Source organism: Dermacentor albipictus, chromosome 9, assembly GCF_038994185.2.
Source record: "Dermacentor albipictus isolate Rhodes 1998 colony chromosome 9, USDA_Dalb.pri_finalv2, whole genome shotgun sequence".
In the NCBI taxonomy this organism is placed as follows: domain Eukaryota; kingdom Metazoa; phylum Arthropoda; class Arachnida; order Ixodida; family Ixodidae; genus Dermacentor; species Dermacentor albipictus.
Window position 1 is genome coordinate 17262264 of NC_091829.1, and position 19145 is coordinate 17281408.

At 46.7% G+C, this 19145-nt stretch overlaps 1 protein-coding gene across 2 annotated transcripts in view; it reads right to left on the reverse strand.

Annotated features, from left to right (window-relative positions):
• Window positions 1-19145, reverse strand: part of LOC135903717 (very long chain fatty acid elongase AAEL008004-like) — a 96405-nt gene that overhangs the window by 3647 nt on the left and 73613 nt on the right. For both annotated transcript variants that reach the window (XM_065434092.1, XM_065434091.2), the window contains exons 2-6: window positions 17795-17966; window positions 6708-6898; window positions 4151-4231; window positions 961-1017; window positions 189-294 (exon numbers count right to left, since the gene is read on the reverse strand). In XM_065434092.1, the coding sequence (XP_065290164.1) occupies window positions 189-294; window positions 961-1017; window positions 4151-4231; window positions 6708-6898; window positions 17795-17852 (493 nt within the window). In that variant the 5' untranslated portion in view covers window positions 17853-17966. The remainder of the gene's footprint in view (window positions 1-188; window positions 295-960; window positions 1018-4150; window positions 4232-6707; window positions 6899-17794; window positions 17967-19145) is intronic.

Genomic DNA, 19145 nt, shown 5'->3' on the forward strand with positions numbered 1-19145 from the left:
TAAGGTCTGCATAAAACCCTTCATTATTCTAAAATTCTTGGCTACATTCGGCTGGGACAGCTGGTCTATGACAAGCACGAGTCTTACTGCCCTTTCTGACAGTCTTCAGAGTGTCGCTTGCCATGCATGAAATGGAGGACACATTCCGAGTCGATGCTGTGCACTGAAAGTTGAAACAGCATGCTCACCTGGTGTAAACTTGACACCCCACCACACACTCATGGGCATCATACCATGGTGTATGACGTGCAGTGTTGAGATGTGCGTGAACTTCTTTCGTAGCACAAAGAATATCTGCAGGGCACAAGCAAACAATTACACACTGCAAGCCTTCCGGGCAGAGCACCTTCCCAAAATTGATTTATTAGCTGAACATGCACGGCCGTTTTCAAAAGTTTTATTAAAGCCACAAGATCCATGATAAAACATAAAACTAAATTGTGGATAACTTCAATTTTGTTAGTAGCCTGGCTGCATACAGTTAAATTCAGGGATGCAGCATGGTGGATGTTAATAACATTGTGTTAACAGTAGAGTACAGATCACAAAACAATTCCCTCCCCCCTTTCCCCTGTCCATTAAAAAAAAAATGCTTGTGTCCTTTTTCATACGGTCCATTTTCTTAGTGGTTTACTTATGATGGGCAGTCAAGATTTATTAAGTATTTTGTAAAAGTATTGTTTGCACGGTGACAGCAGTTATCACTGATAAGCAGCACGAAAGTGCACAAGACCATTAGGTAGTTTTGCTTGTTACGTCTGCTGGGTGGTTTAACAGGACAGTAATATGTTTTTGAACTGTACAGGCATACGCCGTCTACACATAAGTTCTCCAAGTAAATTGTTTCATAGAAGTGTTTAGCTGCAATGTATTACGATTTTGCAAATGCTTGGGAAAATGTCGCCAATTAAACCTAGTGAAACTTATCTTGAAGAGCTTGACTTATGAAAATGTACTCACTGTGTCAACGAACTCAACAAATTTTGAAATGTAGTACCACCAGGAAAGATGAGTCATCTGAAATATGGAGAAAAAGAAACCCTAAATGAAATAGCACTTCAGATACTAAAGCCACCTAACTCCACAGTGCCAAGTGAGCTACAACCTTAAACAACAATGAAGATACACTAATCCTTAGCAGCGGAAGAGTATGCATTTGGGCTGGTTGGTTCATGATTACGAGCAATAAAAACAGCACTAAACGACAGGAGTCGTTTAGTGCTGACACTAAGACAGGAGGAGTTTAGAGGACAGGAGGAGGAGTTTAGAGGACACTAAGACAGGAGGAGTTGACTAACAACCAGTGTCTTAATTCTTTCAGTCAGCATATATATGCTCCACCGTTATCCTAAAGACACCGGTTGTTAGTGCTGTTGTCTGTGTCCCTTCACTCGTCCTGTCGTTTAGCACTGTTTTTATTGCCCTTAGCGGCGGTTTACATGTTTAATTTTGCTCAATTGTAAGACAGTATTTCCACATCATATTGAAGTGTCACAGGCTTACAGTAAAGGGACATGGGTTTGCAAAAGTAAAGGTCCTTTTACTAGACCAGGAAGAGCAGGCAGAGATGCAAGATTGAAATGAGCATATGTACACAGGATCGCCTTTTTTTCACTGAAATGAATGCCACCACTATACTAAAGAAGAATCTAGTACCGAGCCTCAATCTAAAATCAAACAAAAGCTTGTGCGAAAAGACCATGAAAAAAGCTATTGCCATTCTTCAAATCAACATAAAATGAGAAGGTTCTCGGCAATGTGCTAGCTTTCAAAAATTCCAGCTGAACCCATCTCACAATGAATGTTGACGGTAAAGCAATTATAGCATTAAACCAATGTATATGCTATAGTGACACACCATATTGCCACCGCAGACGCACGAATTGGCAATCTCGTTGCCAACCACAAAGCCAAATTATACCTTGACAGTATATCTTGTTATCACTTCACCCCAGCTGGAACTTCAAACAATCGCTAGTATGGTGTGCTGGAATGGGACAGAGTCACTTGTACAGCAAAACAATGGAAGAACCGGGGACGCTTCTGTCATGATGCCACCAGTGTGGCGCTGCGATCGGCCAGTGTGCCTAGCGTGCGCAATTTGGACATGTGCAAAACTTTCTGCGTTTATAAACTAAAACGCTCTAAAAAAACACATTTGAAGTTATTATAATTTTTTAAAAATAAATAATACGAACTATTAGGATACATCAATAACGCCGCCTAAGCTTGAACGTCTCTAGCCACAGATCGTGTAGTGTTCCCAATTGTCTGCTTAGTGTTTCAGTTGCAGAAGAGCAACACTCGTCTACTCGTTCCGTTTGGTAAGCACGCACATGTTTTTAGTATTCCGAAACACGCGAGGGTGAGAAGCCTGGAAGGAGCACCTGCACTGCACCTGGTGGGTTGGACGGGGTTCTTTACATGTTGCATGAGCCAGAGAAGCGGTAGCCAGGTTTCACTGAAGAAAAAAAATACTGCTCTTCGACAAGCGCAGTTGCTATCATTTGGACACCGAGCCCCATAAATGGGTGCCGAAGGGCAAGAATACAGCCTATGTTATCAATGTGCCCGATTTGAAGCAGCCTGGGGTTGTTCTGATTGTTATGCAGGAACCTCAATGCACATAGACACATACGGGAAAGACATTTACAAACCCAACGCTTGCTGTGCACATAACGAATGTGTGCAAAACCACAGCAAGCAATCGGCGAGCTCTGCATGTACACCATGACCTCCGCAACAACCATAACTGCTAATCAAAGAGGCCCTGTGTTGCACCATTCTTTTTCTTCTTGCCAGCAGCGACTCCAGGTTGCAGTGACAGATTGCGCTACAGTACACTGGTGTGCTTCAGCAACTCCGGCCGTCATCACAAAAAAGAAGCACATTTTGGTTGCCGGACGATACATTGCCCTATTCTGGTGCACCACATCCCTAGAATCCTGGCTGCAAATTCATTGCAATGGCTCCCCATCAAGTGGCGGCGCTTGACGCGAAGGTCTCTGTTGTGCATGGGGCATTACTGCTTTAGTATACTCAAGACTACACCACCTTTGTGTCATCTTGGCACATCCCCTTTAGGGGATTGGCCAAAAAATGGGCACATATCAATGTCACATATGCAGCGTCAAAGTTTTCTGTTCGGGCGCATACTCGGTGGTACATAGCCGCTGGCACTTATCCAGGGAGCCAGTTTGGCTACTAGGCCTGACAGTGGCCAGAAGCAAGTTGCCTGTTTGGCCACGTACACAGTGGCGCATGTCTGCTCAGCAAGACAGCCCAGTACATACAAAGTGGCCCAAGCTAGTAGAGAACAAGAGTCACAGGGTTAACTTTTTTGCTTTTATTACTAATTTAATGGTAATTGCGTTAAGCTATCTAGCCTCTATAAAAGTTTATCACTTAAGACTCAAGTTACAGGTGCGCTGTTGGCCACTAATTGAAGTCTTTCTATTGTAGCCAATAGCTTTTGACTAATAAACGAGTGAGGAGCTTTGAAATGGCCAGCATGACTTTGGGAGCCATTTCATGGGCACCAGGGACTCCCACAGAGTTCACGCTGCCTAAATTGCAATGATTAGTTTCATTCAAGAAAGCAAGTAATGCCGTCACAGTTTCCTTAGAGGTTCATACAAGCACAATAGAACATGACAGCATAATAGAACATCTTAGGCAAGTTGGTGGAGCTTACTAAACGTCATTTTCTTGGGCACTAGATTTAACATACGAAACGAAGGACGTGTGTGTCCTTCCTTTTGTATGTTCCACCTGGAACCCAAACCACTGTTTAGTAAACATGGCAGCCCGTTGCATGCTTCTTCCAATAAATCGCCTGCATGTAGTGGTAATTCGGTCCACTGAACTCTCTTGTGGATGGACATATCAGGCATTCAGAGAGAAGTTTTGACCTGTGTGCTTTCATAGGCAAACAAACACCTTGCTTGATTCAACCTGGAGACGACACAGCACACAATGCTACCGCTATGTTATAGCTATGACTACACTACATATATAAAAACCATTGGGTTCACTCGTCATAAGAGGACCTGTCAGCCTTAAACAAACATTATCAGAATAAATCGCTATCACATATTGTTGCCTGGAAAATAAAACAAAAAAGCTGTCATGCGGAAGTCTCAATGCTCACCAATATTGCTTCCCTACTCTCTGTGTAGTCAACGGGCTGGCACTTCCAGTTGTAGTGGCCAAACCAGCCGTAAATGCCCAGCTGCAAAGAATGACGAAAAAAGGCATGTCACAAAGGGCGGCATCACAAACATCAGTGTCCTTAATTGGAAGTACACAACAAAGCAGTCTCAGTAATTAGATGCTCATGCACAAACTTGAACGCAGCCTTGCCTCATCACCACCGGCAGCTCCCTAAGTACACTGCAGGATGATAGATTCTTCCAACTATCTCCAATTAACGTTGTCCAGCATCAACCAAACCCACCCCTAGACTTATTTAGCGTCATCCTCCTAATTTATTCCTCTGCCATCCTTCAACTAGGTGTGCTCAGAAAAGAACAGTCAGTGTTGGGGAGGGGTCCCGACATTTAAAAAAAAAAAAAAAATTATGTGGCATATCTTCACACATTGGACCGGCCTTATATAGAATGACCTTATTTTTCCATTACATGCCTTTGCTACAGTATGAACGAAAATGTAGCTCACACAATTGCACATGTTTGGACTGAGAGAGTAAAGAAAGAAATGTCCTGTTTTATACTTTTCATACCTACTTTACACAACTTCACTAATGTAAATAAAGCTCATCTGCGCAAGCCCACAGCACAAACAAAAAGGACAAAGGCTCTTGAACAAAAGGGCAGAAAATGTACCCTTTTGACAATTTTTCATGAGTCTTATCTTGAGTTTCTTTTAAAATTATTTGTGTACATACTTCGCTACATGCTAAGTGAGCAACAATAAGTATTTAGTCTCTTTTACAGACCATTATCTTTTATTCTGGTGGCAAAATTTGAAAACTTATAACATCGTAAACTTGACAGTGTCGGCATTCTAATATTTAAAAATTATTTTCAATTTCACACCAACTTCCGCAGGCTATCTATATAAAAAAATTATGGGGTTTTACATGCCAAAACCATGACCTGATTATGAGGCCCACCGTAGTGGGGGACACCAGAATAATTTGGATCACTTAGGGTTCTTTAATGTGCACCTAAATCTAAATCTAAGTGCACGGGTGTTTTCGTACTTTATCTCCATCGAAATGCGGCCGCCGTGGCCGGGATTCGATCCCGCGACCTCGTGTTAACAGCGCAACACCATAGCCACTAAGCTACCACGGCAGGTTTACCTATTTACTGTCACTGGTTATCTACTTTATGAAGTATTATTTTGTTCTAAATACAACAATGCAACAGATTTCTACTGGTGGTGGGTAGTAAAGGGACTATCACGACAGAGGCATGCAGAAACCAAGCTAACAAGAGGCATCATTTACTGTGTTTTTAGTCATTATTATCAAAAGCTTTGTACAAGACCTGGGGTTCTGACTTTATGATAACCTATACGTTCTGCAGGAGATGTGAAAGAACTTCAGGAATGTTATGTATACATTAAAGACAAAGGCACATCGTGCACTAATTTCCGCGAACCATATTGGCCACCGAGCTGAAGTGGTTGTGCGTGTGTGCGTGTTTTTTTTTATACTGTGGTATTGTTTGTACATTAGCAACTGACAACAAAAGTCTTGCAGGCTTTTCACAGCACTGTGAAATTCCCAAGAAAAACCAACAGTTGGTGCAGCTTGCTTCTTATATAAGTGTGCTTGATTGTAATTGTTATGCATAAACAATTATGTATTGGCAAGAAAGGTTTCATTTAGAATAATGTCGACAGCAAATTTCGCCTACTTTTCCACAAGAACAGTTGCATGGGACATTGACATCATAGATTATGGCTGAGCATATCGCAACAAAATGTCACTGTTGCCAAAACTCTTGTCTATGTAATGTCATCACAGTAATATGGTATCGGTATAAATATCACTCTTCTCTAAAGAGTTTAAAAAATACTGAAAATAATTGCATTTCATACATTGTAGATAACAAAACATAACAAAAGTTTTCTGTGCTTGTGTTCGTGCTTATCATAAAAAAACAATATTACTAAGCTGATTTGTGTTGTGTAGGCATTGGACCCCTTAACATCTTTGTTCCATAACCGTGCAGGTGAGATAGTGCTAACCGTGTATGTAAAGTTAAAGCTGGTATAATTCAGCGATTCCCTTCACTTCATTATATTCCTTTCTCATTTACTGCTCAGGACTGGCTGATCCTGGTAACAGAGGCGAACTGCTGCTTGGATCACTGCCGAAAAAAGGAAAAGAGCTGGAGTAGAACCACTACATCTTGGCCCAGGGTGGTCAGAGAGGAACAGGTGAGGTAGGTAGCCTTGTTGATTGTCTCACATCTCACATTACGACTCTGCCCTGTCCAGCACGCCATCTCCTCACTTAACTTAAAATGTCTCGATACGACAAGATGCAGCATAGCAAATCCCCAACTGCGATGCTCACATCTGCTAGTTCACTTTGTAACGGTACCACAGAGTCAAAGATTTTTTTTTTTACTGTGGTTTGTACATCAGCAACCGACAACTAAAGTCTTGCAGGCTTTTCATAGCACTGTTTTAAGGCAGTCTGTCGGGAATTGCACAACGGTTGGCCCACTAACCAGAAGGAATATGGCCAGGCTGACAGCAACCATGAAGAAGTTGTACCCGACCATGACCCAACGCAACTGCATCGGCTCCCGGTTCTTCATCAGGGATGGGCCCAGCACCTTGACAAAGTAGGCGTACGACAGGCAGATCGTCAGTGTCGGCCATGGGCTCTGCATGAAGAGCCATTCCTGCACCCTTGAGTCTGAAACAGAAAAGGATGGAATAGACAGATGAGAAGAGGCCAACAACAGCTAAGATGCACTAACGTTAGCGCAAAACCCTGGCAGAATGCACTGACTAATGTTACTTCTGAGTGCGTAAGTACTGAGAATGGCTACACTGTAATGACTGTGCAGTCATGCACATGAGAAGCACAGCCATGTGCTGATTGTGTATGTATGTGCTCTTTGGTTTTAGCTTTTTTTTTTCATACATTAGCAAGTGTAGTTATGCTGCTGTGCCAGGTAACCCCATTCTTCACTCTACTGATGCCTACATTGTAGCCATGTGCAAGTGCCACGATTTATGTCCGTGTGAATTTCCACAAAAAACAACAGCGCACCATGATTAATTCATAAACTGAAGCTGCTATAGTGAACAAGTCGTTACTCTATACGACTGGGCAGAAATAGAACAGCACGCTTAACAGTCTTCCAGATACTAGCATTAAGTGAAATATGTAGCCAAGTGAAGAAAGCTAGATAAAAAGCAAGGCTTTTAGACTACTTATTGACAAAATTAACTGCCTGTACCTGATGCAAAATTAACATCAGGAGTCACACATCAGTTGTGCATTTCATAATGTCCTTTTATAGCTAGTTTTCGCATGCCTAGGTATTGCTCACTGTAACTACAACACAAACTCTCATCCAACTTTTTCACACGTTGCACATTCTGAAGCAATGTTTGCATGAGACATGACGTGACACTAGGGAAATGTTTGCCGAGTTGGGCAACAATTTTCCTCAAATGAGAACAGCCGATGGTGGCGTGAGCAACGGCTCTGTCCATGTTTGCATTGTGTGTTTGCCAACTACACATATGGCAGCATCGTTCTAACACTGAGCTCTATATGCCAGCATAACTGGCACTAGGTTACTGAGTAGTTCCACAAGGTAAAATAGTCATCAGCGAGAATTATTACCCTCTGGTTAGTAATGGTAGTTACAGGGCTTAGCTATATGACTCTTCTCAGCTGACCTTTGACTGCTTTCAGAGGAATGTTACTTCTTCATTGACTGGTGACAAATGACACTGTGGTCTGTTTTCATGACCATGATGCAGCTTTAATTGGCCACAACATGACTGCAGATGCACTGGCCAGCTTACTGAAATGTGTCATAGATTGTCCTGTGTTACATGTTTTGTTCATAGTGGAAGCAACACTATCATGCTCAAATACTGTGCTGCACTGCATGCTCCAATGAATGTATAAGAAACTCTGATGTAGAGACCACAACTCCAGTGAAACACACGGTAATGCACAGGAAAATCAACCACGACTCCTTTCTTGCCAGAGGTGCTCCTGCTAAAGCTTCCGTGATCATGTATCGGCAGCCTCAACTTTCCACACGTGTAAACACAATGTTTCCTCATGGAAACTACCAGTCTGCAGTTCCAATATATCTCGGCCTCTTGAACGGCGCATGAGGTACCGCAAAACAGGTGAGATGAGCAAAAAGATCACACGAACGAAGTTTCCAGACAAAACAGATGTGCTAAGGATGGCTGCAAGCCAGTGATCACAGTCACCAGCGAAGAGAAATAATGGCGCCGGCTACAACATCGGGCTCGCCCGATGCGGTAACACTTTCCGGTAACGCGCTGCCACGTGACTGCGCCGTCGTCGTACGGGCAGTGTCTAGGCGGGAGGCTGTTTCACACCACGAGCAGACGCTCGGATCAGCAGACCACCACGCGTGTCAGCTGCAGCCGTCGAGATACCGGCGGCCTTTCACAAACGCACCGCACATTACCTTATCCCGTATCGACGTTGCAGTAAGGAAACGCAACACAAGTGCCGGGGCACTTCTGCTGCTGCGCCGAGGAGGATCCCGTTACTTTGATAACGAAGCCGCGAGGTTTTGGTCGCCAGTGCGGCAAAAGGCGCGACCTTCGTCATGTGTGCGACGCGTCTACGAATCCGCTTTTTTTGCTCTCATCATTTATAGTCGCGCGGCTGCTTTTCTTTTTCTGGTTCGCGGATGAAAGCGGAACCGGCCGGAGGTCAAAGTCGAGGCTAGCTGGAAGGAGGAGGTCGAGCAGTACCTCATCCGCGCGGGAGTAGTGCACGCTTTGTCTTTGCGCAGTGACGCCCTCGTATCACGAGAGATTCACATGGGCGACGGGAACCGCTACTGGCGCGGGAACAGCTTCTCGTTAATTACCACCGTCGATTACAAAAAAAAAGGAAGTTAATTGTCAACGCGAATAAGGTGAAACGCGCTTTCGAGCGTTTCGGTCTGTCCGTGGAAATAGTCGGCCAGCAGTTACGATCGAGTAAATCGGTATACGGCACTAAAGCGAGCTCATGCGTAGTACTATATTACACGTATACCAACGGAGTCGTCGCACTAGCAGGATCCCGGACACCTACGCGATCCCCCTACACGTACGGTATCGCACAGTATGCCCAATACCAGCGAAATTCCAGGCACCTACGGGATCCCGTACAGACAGGATCCCACACACCATCAGCGATTGAGGTGCCATGCAGGAGCTACGGCAGCACCGATGGCGCCTTGCTAGTTCACGTGCAATTAGCAACGTTCGTGTTAATGACAGTGGCGCACGGCGGGATAGACAGGGCATTCCCACCTCTGCTAAAAGCTGACATATGTATAAATAACTGTCCTCGTGTACACGTCGAACATACAGGTGCTGCTCGTGGCAAGACACACATCAGGTGCACGTCTGCAGTGACGACAGCAAACGGCTAAACGGACAGTTTGGCGCGCCCGCAATGGAGGGGCAGTTTGGAGCCGCGGGAATTGTCCCCGTCCGATACTGAGCATGCAAGGCAGAGTGAGAGAACTTTTTCAGAGCCAGGAGGCTCAAGCTGAAATGGCCGAACGATCAAGCGCAGCGGGAGGCATTCATCGAAACAACCATTCGAATGAAAAACGCTGGAAACGTGCTTTGGGGCCGATAAGATGAGCTCTTCGCAGAAACTGCGGCACCAGTGTAGCGCTTGACTAGCATTAGCGACATCGCATGTGCTGACAACTTCAAATACGCGCGGGCGCGAGAGAGATAACTGGTAACGGGGAGAGATAACGGAGAGAGATAACGGAGGCTGACGCGTTCCGGGCGAAGATCTCGGAGGCTGTGCTCAGAGGTACATCGGAGCAGTTCAATATGCTTTTCGCCTGCCCTATATGAATCAGCGGAAAAGGACCGTAAGTCTAGAAAAATATGGCAGAACGTCTGTGCACAATGAGAAACGAAAGGGTTAAAAGAAAATAAACACGGCGAACAGTAGTAATTAACCCAGCCGATTCGCTGCCCATTTTCAAACTAGAGTTTTATTTCGCACAGCGATACGTGTGGGAAAGTGGCTCGATGATCAACATAACACATCTGGGCTAGATGGGTGTTCGAAACTGAAATTCGAAGTTCTTGCACTCAGTCTCGTACGTTGTTTTGCCCCTGATCACCAGCGACTGTATGTGTCAGGGCGACGTCACAAATTTCGGATAATTTCCTCGCATTTGGGCCGTTGTGGCGCGGTAGAAATTGTGGAAACTCACGTTCGGCCTTGGCAACCTTCAGAACACAATGTAGTCTGACCTTGTAGTCCGTAAGCTCAGCCTTGGGAACTTTCAGAACACAATGTAGTACATCTTGTAGGCCAAAAAGTTAACTACAGGGTCCAAAGGGACGCCACATCGCCACCCGTCTGCTGTTTTTTTTTTTTTTTCCGTACTAGTAAGAGTGACGTTATTGGCATTGAAGAAGTTTGTTTGTTTATTTATTTATTTATTTATTTATTTATTTATTTATTTATTTATTTATTTATTTATTTCCAATACTGTTAGTCCTTCCAGGCTGTTACAGGGTGGGAAGGGTGCATTCAATCAATACAGCACAGTTACAACTCTTTCAAAAGTTTCTAGTGAACAAACGTTATCAAATACGCGTCGGTCAAGATTATTCCATTCTATAATTGTTTTAGGCAGAAACGAATATTTGTAAACGTCGATTCTTGGCACGTAGGACATAACTGCAAAGGGATGGTTAGTACTTGACAATCCTCTACCGGGCGGCAACCTGGAATCCAAATTGGATCTATTGTGATACAGCTGGCAAAGATACTTAAGCCTGGCCATTTTTCCGCGAACAGCCAAAGTTGGTAGCTCTGCACGTGCAAGGAGTTCCGTTACTAATAAATAATTAAATGATTTAAATAATTAAACATAAAACTTGTTCTCTTTAATGCCCCTTTAACTAGACATCAATGTACCCAGCAGTACCAATGTACCAAGAATGTAGCCATTTTAGTCGCGCATTATGGACTGCCGATAAATACGTCAGAGTTGCACAATTTTATGCCAAGGCACTGCATACTTTGCTGAAGTAATCTCGGTGGCGATGCGTCGTACATAGTCTAGTCAGTACTCACGAGATTACGGAGTAATTAAATATCATTTTACCGCAGAATCACTCACGTCTCTCTTTGGATCCTTATTTTTTTGTTTCCTGAGAAGGATATCTGACTGACCATTTCAAAGCTTGTGGAAAAGTTTGTCCCCGGTTGCAAGCATTAAAAGAAAAACGATTATTTTGCCATCGCTAACGGAAAGTACAGCACGTCGAGCGTGATATTGCCTTCAGTAACGTGGTAGCATGCAGCAATACTGGGCGCGCTCAACTGAACTGGATGGAGCCGCACTTAGTATGCAAGGGGCTCGCTTTACAGGCAGCTCAATGCCCGACGTTTTTCCTTGTGACCGCTGGGCAGAACTGGCAATAAAAAAGGTCGCGTTCGCGTGCTGGAATACTGAACACGCCTGGCTGATTTGCATTGACGTCATCGCCAAAAATGGGATCGAGAAGCTGCGTAAACAAGAAACCTGAAGACGCGTCATGGGCAGAGCGGCAAATCATTAGTAATAATCCGAAAAAAAAAAAACGCCACCGTCAAAAAGAAAGCAAATTATGATAATATGGTGCACTGATTTCATCGTGGCCGCCATGTTCGTCGTGACGTCACGTGAAAATATACACCAATACTTTCTTGCACATATCAGGGTGCCAGTTCTGTGGGACAACGATAATGGTCAACCTTGCGCGCATTTCCTTTCTGCAACCGGAACGTAAATTCGGACTAACTGGACTTGCTTATAATAGTTTTAAATCACATCGCATTAACCAAGGGACGACCGTAGGAACAAGACACAGCGCCCTCCCTTACGAAAGTCGTCATACAAGACTCATTGCCGAATTACGTTGCGTTGAATAGACATTCTGTCGAAATACAGTAGAATATCTATTGAATCAAATAAAATTCGACAGAACATCAACCGAATACAATAAAATGAAATCATAAGACAGCATGCTTCCAATAACTACTTTTGTAAGGGGGATAACGCTCTGTGTGGCTCGTTTCCACGGTAATGCCGTTATCTAATGAGATGCGATTTACCTTTCCGTAAAACTATGCGGCCCGCTACTTTCCTTCTAGGAGTGCCGTGGTACGCTTAAACGCACATGGCATTCCCGATAATGTATCGGGTGCGCAGCGTGAGAAATGAAACACGCTGTATCAATAACGAATACATTTCTGCGTGTATGACACGACCTGCCAAAGGTACTTCGATATTACTTGTCTGTAATGCAGGTGAAAAGAACCAATGCACTTCGATACTACTTGTCTACAATGCAGGCAAAAAGAACGACCTTTCGAGATATTTGCCGCAGCGTAGAGGTGCACCGAAAGAAGTGAACGGGTGGAGCAGCAGCTCTATAGTGGCGACACCTCGTGTCGCGGCGCTCAATTAGAATGCGTCATAAACATTCCCGCATGGCACGACTGTGAATACAAATTACGGCGTTAAGAGCAACACTAAACCAGTCGCTGGGCTGACGTAGTGTTCCGTCAAGGCTATTTTCGCTAACTTCGCGGTTTGAGACTTATTACTGGAGGAGACCACCAACGCCAAACTCGATTTCTTAAATTCTGCGCCGGTACGTCAGTGTGACATTGCGAATTTTCGTACCCCTGTCGCGCGGGCACCCGCGAACTCCGCTGAGCATGGAACTCCTCAATGGAGGTTCACGGCAATGGAGTTGCGGCCGTGCTACACGGCCACGGGGAACGTTTTCGAAGTTCGCGAAGTTCAGCCTTTGACTCCTTAGAAAGCAATGTAGTCCATCTTTAGCGATAAATAACTACTCCTTATTAACTACATTAATAACTATTAATTGGCTAATGTAGAAGTGCAGCTTACTAACACTTACTTTCATGTTTAGTATTCTTTTTAACGCGCATCCAAGGCACGGTACACGAGCGTCTTTTTTTTTGCATTCCGCCCCCACTTTATCCCCTTTATCGACCGTTTAGTGAAACAGTCACAGTTTCGAGCGCTTTTAGGAGACATGGCGCCCCCGCAAGATGTCTCCACCGTCGCAGCTAGTCCCGTTCGCGTCTTTCACTTTAATGTACGTCCACGGTAACCTGACGGCACTTTTTCACTGAGCCAGGGTGCTGCTCTGGACGTTGTCACATTCCGCCATATTGTCAAATTATGTAATGGTGGCACTTGGAGCCAATCAGAGGCCGTAGCAGCCCTCTCGGCCAATCAGTGCTCACAAGATGACGAAGTCAACAAGATGGCGGAATTCGTCCGCGTCCAGAGCAGCATCCCGGCACATGTGGTATAACCGATACCTGACGGGCAAACTCGGCTTCACTTCAAAGCCTGCGTCGTTTTGGGTCGGGGTCGTTTGCAGACTAGCGGCATGGCAAAGTGGAACTCGCTTCACTCGGTCCAACAACGTCCGTGTGCACACATAGCAGCTTTTGTAAGAGCAATAAAAAAAGAAAAGCACAGCTCGGAACGAATTGACGCTGGTATGTTTTTCGTACACGTGCTATTACCACGGCGTCTGTTTAAGCAACATAAACAACAAAAAAGAATCGTTTCGAGATTCACTTCTGCATCGGTAGTCGTCTCGTCTGCGTGCCTGTTTGACGTGCGGTTGTCACTCCTGCCGCGGGATGCTTTCAGGAGGAAAAACGGCGCAATACGCGATGTTGCTGTTGGCACAAAGCTGTATTAAGTTTCGGGACGACATAGCTGGGCTACGGTAATAAGTACCGTGGAGTGTCACAATATAAACCTGAATACGAAAGGCAATCATGGGGACATGAAACAAAGTCGCATGCAATACAATTTTTTTTAAATATTTAGCAGACGACATAGCGAGCCGGAGGCGCCAAAACTTCACGATGCCCTGCTGCCACGTGACCACCTGAATCACGTCATGACACACATACCTGACAAACGAAATCGAAACTGCTTCGCAGAAAAGCTACTATAATTACTATTCAGGGCGCTCTGAGGCTTACTAGTTTTCTATGATATGAGGGGCTGAGGGCCTTTATTTAACGAAAAAATAAGAGAAAAGGATAAGGAAGGTCGTAAATGACACGTGAGTACATAATTCTTTTAGGACTCCTGAAAACTTGAGCATCCGAATGCAGTAAGCGAAGCGAATATGACGCGTCAACGTCCAGAACAAGATCTTCAGGATTTCAGGGTGCTCCGAGCGCTTAGTTGAACTCTCCTTAGAGCTGTTTTCAGACCGACGCACGGGGAACTTGTTATCGGCTTATAGTTGGTCTAAGTGGCGTAATTCTCGCTAGTGAGCTGCGGTGCTCGACCAAGGAAATGTCTCGGGGTGCAGCCAATGTTTCGAAAAAGCAGGCGCGTAGACAGGGAGCGTGACCCGGTGAGCCACATGTGAACGATACACGCGCGATTTCGAAGTTCATGTTTATTACGTTCGCCGGGCTGGTAGACGCAAACACTCGTGACCGGATTTTGCAAAACGAAGCGAACGGGAGGCAAGCGGGTAAGTGCGTTCGTTGTATGGCGAATTCGCTGAAGGCGCATCTGTATTAGGCAAAACTGCTGCTGCCGCCACCGCCGCGAAATACCGCGTATGTATGAATTTTGTATAGCGTATATTTTTCCCCCGGAGATGCGGTATCCGCACATGCGGACTTCGCATTCCCGTTTCAAGTGCACCGATCGCGTCGACTGCGATTTTCGCATTTACGAGCACCTAGCTAAATGCTTGAATCATTGTCGGTAAAGTGAAGCAAACCATAGAACGTTTTTCGTGCCTTGAGCTCATTAATCTATCGAAACGAATGAACAGAAATGGCATTTTGGATAGTCTTGACTAACTGCACAGACGGACGCACAACAATGAAGGAAGCAGCGTTGCTCCTTTCATTCTAGCACCGTGTATCCGCTTCCGCCGTTTCACCAACGAAGACGAAAATTACGCCGGCAGGCCGTCGTGACGCGTGTGTGGTAGCCGGCGTTGTTATTGGTTCCCCCGTCCACGCCGCCGCAAGAGCGATTTCTCCAAACATCGAAAAGTTGCAAAGCGCGAAGAGGTTTTGGCAGCTCGCCCCGCCGCCGCGTCTGCGATAATCGCGCGTGGCGAAATCACCAAAATAGCAACCACGCGAAACACGCATCGAAGCTTTTCACCAAGCACGTGCGCGGTTACCAAGCGCTAACCCTGCCGAGGTGACGCAAAGGTAGAGGTTTTGCGACAAAGCGCAATCGTAAAACGAAAACGAAAAAATGAAAAACTGCAAACCGCAGCCGGCAAAGCGGATGTTCACCTGCTCCGAAGCGAGCCAGCCAGCTCCCTCGGCGCAAAATGCCAGTTCCGCAGCACACGACGTGTGTGTCTCTCAAACGACTTGCGTCACACTCAAAGCGGCCGGCTTCACTCGCCGACAAAGTTAGCGGTGACTAACAAGCGCTGCAGCGAAACGGGCCCACAGGCACGGATCCGGCCTTTTCGTTCTCTTTTTTTTACGGCGCGACGATATTCGCAAAACGTTTGGAACGAGTGCAATTTTTGATTTCCGATTTACAATACGGAGAGAGGGATCACTCAGACTGGCACCAACGATTAATGCATACCCAAGCTGCCGTTATCTCACGAGAGCTCAATAGTAACGATTCAACAGCCACGCGCTAGCAGAATTCTTATCTCAAACCTGAACAAGGAGGGAAAACATCGGCTACGGACAAGAGCTATAACGAGGGGGGCGTGAGATTGTTCCCTTATCCATTGAAAAGCTGGCCAAACGCCTAACGCGCCGCCCTTGACTTTCTGGAAGCGCGGCACCTCTCAATATATGCACGATCTTCTTCCACACATCGAGCTACCACGTTAAATGCTGCATGATCCGCGAGAGACAGCGTCTTACACAATGTGCGCTCTCTTGCGAGCGTGCCGTAGTGGGCGACGCAAATCGCCGCCGAGTTCGCACGGACTCGACGCCGCACTTGGACCCAACCCACCTGCACGCACAAACGCCGCCACAAGCAGCTGCACACCGCCGAAGTGCTCACACCGGACGCAGCGACGACAAACATACCGCAGCACGCATTGCATAGCCCGCTCGCGGTGGTGTCAAGTAGCCACAGCTTTCGAGAATGAATGGCGCTTTCGCGCGAAGCTACGCGCTGGACGCGGTAAGGAAGCGGCCGAAACAGAAGGACCGTCGTTGGCGGTGGCGCCGTTCCCTTAAAACGACGTTAACGGTGCTGCAGGAATAAAAGGCGTATACGCTACCAATGCTCAGTCATCTGGCGCTGCAGAGATCGGCGAGCTAACCCAGCAGGAGGAAAGGCGGAACACGGCAAAGAATATATATATATATATATATATATATATATATATATATATATATATATATATATATATATATATATATATATTAAAGAAGGTGAAACGAACAAGGAATCTGCAGCATTCGAGGGCATACTAAACGAGGTCACGGATTCCTCTCGTGCCCCGCTCGCAAACTCGAGGGAAAGAACGAGCGGGAGATGAAAAAAAAAAAGAAAGACAAGGGTGCCATCCGCCCTCCGTAAGAGATCGACCGAGCTACTTAGGGTTAAGCGGGTAAGAGGATACGTCCACTTAACGCGAATTGAGACGGCACCACAACACTCGAACCACGACCCGACCAGGAGGGGGTGGCGAGTTCGGCCTTTTGGCGACGACGCCCGCTACTTACGTAACCTGGATGTGTATCGAAGCGAGCGAGCGAGCGGGCCCGTCCTGCGGGGTCGGCGCGGCACACACGCGAGAGCATCGGAAACCACGGTGCTGCTAAAGCGAGGCAGGCCCGGGCATCGAAAAATAGCGGAGCCCGGACTCAAACCCTCCCATGTTTTGCGGGAATAAACACACACACGCCATGCACAGCGCGGCCTACCGCGGAGCCAGCCCTAAGGGGCGGTTGCTTGCCGCGAGAGACGGGAGCTCAGCGCAACCTTCGGTGACCGCGGCGCGGATGACGCTCCCGGCAGCAGCAGCAGCGGCGGCAGGATTTATTCCGAGCACCGCGCAATCCTCCTCTTAGCGCATCGCGAAGCTCGCTACAGTGCGAGGTTAAACGTACGAATACGGGCTTGTTTGTATGGTGGCTGGTACGAGTACCGGCTGTCCGCGTTCTTCTCGAAGTTAGCAGCGAAACACACGTCGCGCACGCTTATTTGTTCTCTGCCTCGTCAAAATCGAACCAAAGCGACTACTACAGTTTCGGGTACCCCTCCACTCCCAAGCCCCCTGGCCGCCCGGCTCTTTAAAGAAGCGTCCTGCAAGGACGTCGTTTGCACGCGTCGAGATCAGCGGGCGTGGAGGGAGGGACGGGAGGAGGGTGCTCGCTTGGCCGTAAGTTTCGCGGTCCGCACTTTTTTTTGTTGTTGTTGTTTGGTTCGTGTTTTGGTTTCCGTAGGCAGGGCCAGAGAAACCGGCATTAGGCCTAGGCGGTCGCGGTGCCCCGTGCCGAGGGATGCGCGCGAATGAATGGAAAAGGTCACGGAAACGGGCTTACCTCCGCTCTCCAAGGTTTTGTTGTAAAAATCCCGGATTTCGCTGAGCAGGTGGTACATTTTGGGGCGACACTGGATAGCCGACGCACAGTCCACAGTGTCAGAGGTGGATCTCGGGAGAGACCGGGTGGCACTTCACGAGTGTCGGGTCACGTGACCGAGCGGCGCCGCCACCTGGGAACGGTTGGGAGAAACAGAAGAGAGACCCGTTGCAGCAGACGACACCTGAACGGCCGCAGCGGCAGAAGCGAGGCGCGGCCGGCAATGGGAGAAGAGGCGGGCGTGCCGGTGGCCGGGCTCGCTACCGCCGTCGGCGCGGTCTTTATTTTGTTCTTATCTCGATTGTTTCTTTTCTTTATTTTCTTTTTTTGCTTTCTCTTCTTCCTCTTTTGCTTCTCTAACTGCGCAGACAGGCCGCCGCCTGCCGCGCTTAGCGCTCAAACGCGCACGCACCTGGCTTGTGTTGGCGGCACAACGGGACGGTAGGGACACGAAAATCAATTCGGTGACGGCAACAGACGACAACGCGCTGTCGGCCAATATGAATCATCCTAATTCAGTTACAAATCGATCAAGAGAGACCGCTGCGTCGTGTTTGTGTGTGTGTGCGAGCACATGACACGGGGAAACAAAAGAGACGACAGAAGCGCGGATTGCGTTTTCTATATTTTCTTTTTCGTGCGTGTGTTTGCATAGCTTGACTTCGGGCGCGTGGGACGTTCTCGTTGCGGGATCTACGGTCATTACGGCTACTGCCTCATAAAAACAATAAAACAAAATGGAAAATGGCACTTCGGAGATGAGGTTCATTTCGAGAAAGGCGACAACACGGCTGCTAGTAAGGAAACTATTAACGATACGGGGAAGAGGAAATACTGGCTTAACGAGGTGTGTAATGTGGTAGAGGGCACTTAGAAGTGCAGTTACGAGAAGAAAGAGATAGCTTCCAACGCGTTAACGTTGCTCTCTGCGAATAGACAACTTATTCCGCGATGACATTTTTCTCTTTTTATGCGTTCTCAGCCCCTCACAGGAGCACTTCCTTATCGTTCCTCTGTGCTTTAGGTGAAGACATCTTTAGACCACGCTTGCGGGCTATATTGTCAGGGGGCGCGATTCGCGGGTGAAGGCCGACGCATTTATGTAGCACACAGTTGTCGCATTTCGCGCATGCTTCCAAACTGTGCAGTCGTTAACAATGTGAGAGCGGCATACCGAGTTTGTTTTGTAAGCAAGTTATTCATGATGCATGGATTCGAACCCGACATGTTGATATGTCACGAGTAACTTTCCCAGCTGAGCATTCGGTCAAATTTAAATACCTTAATTCGTGTTAACCACTATGGAATATTT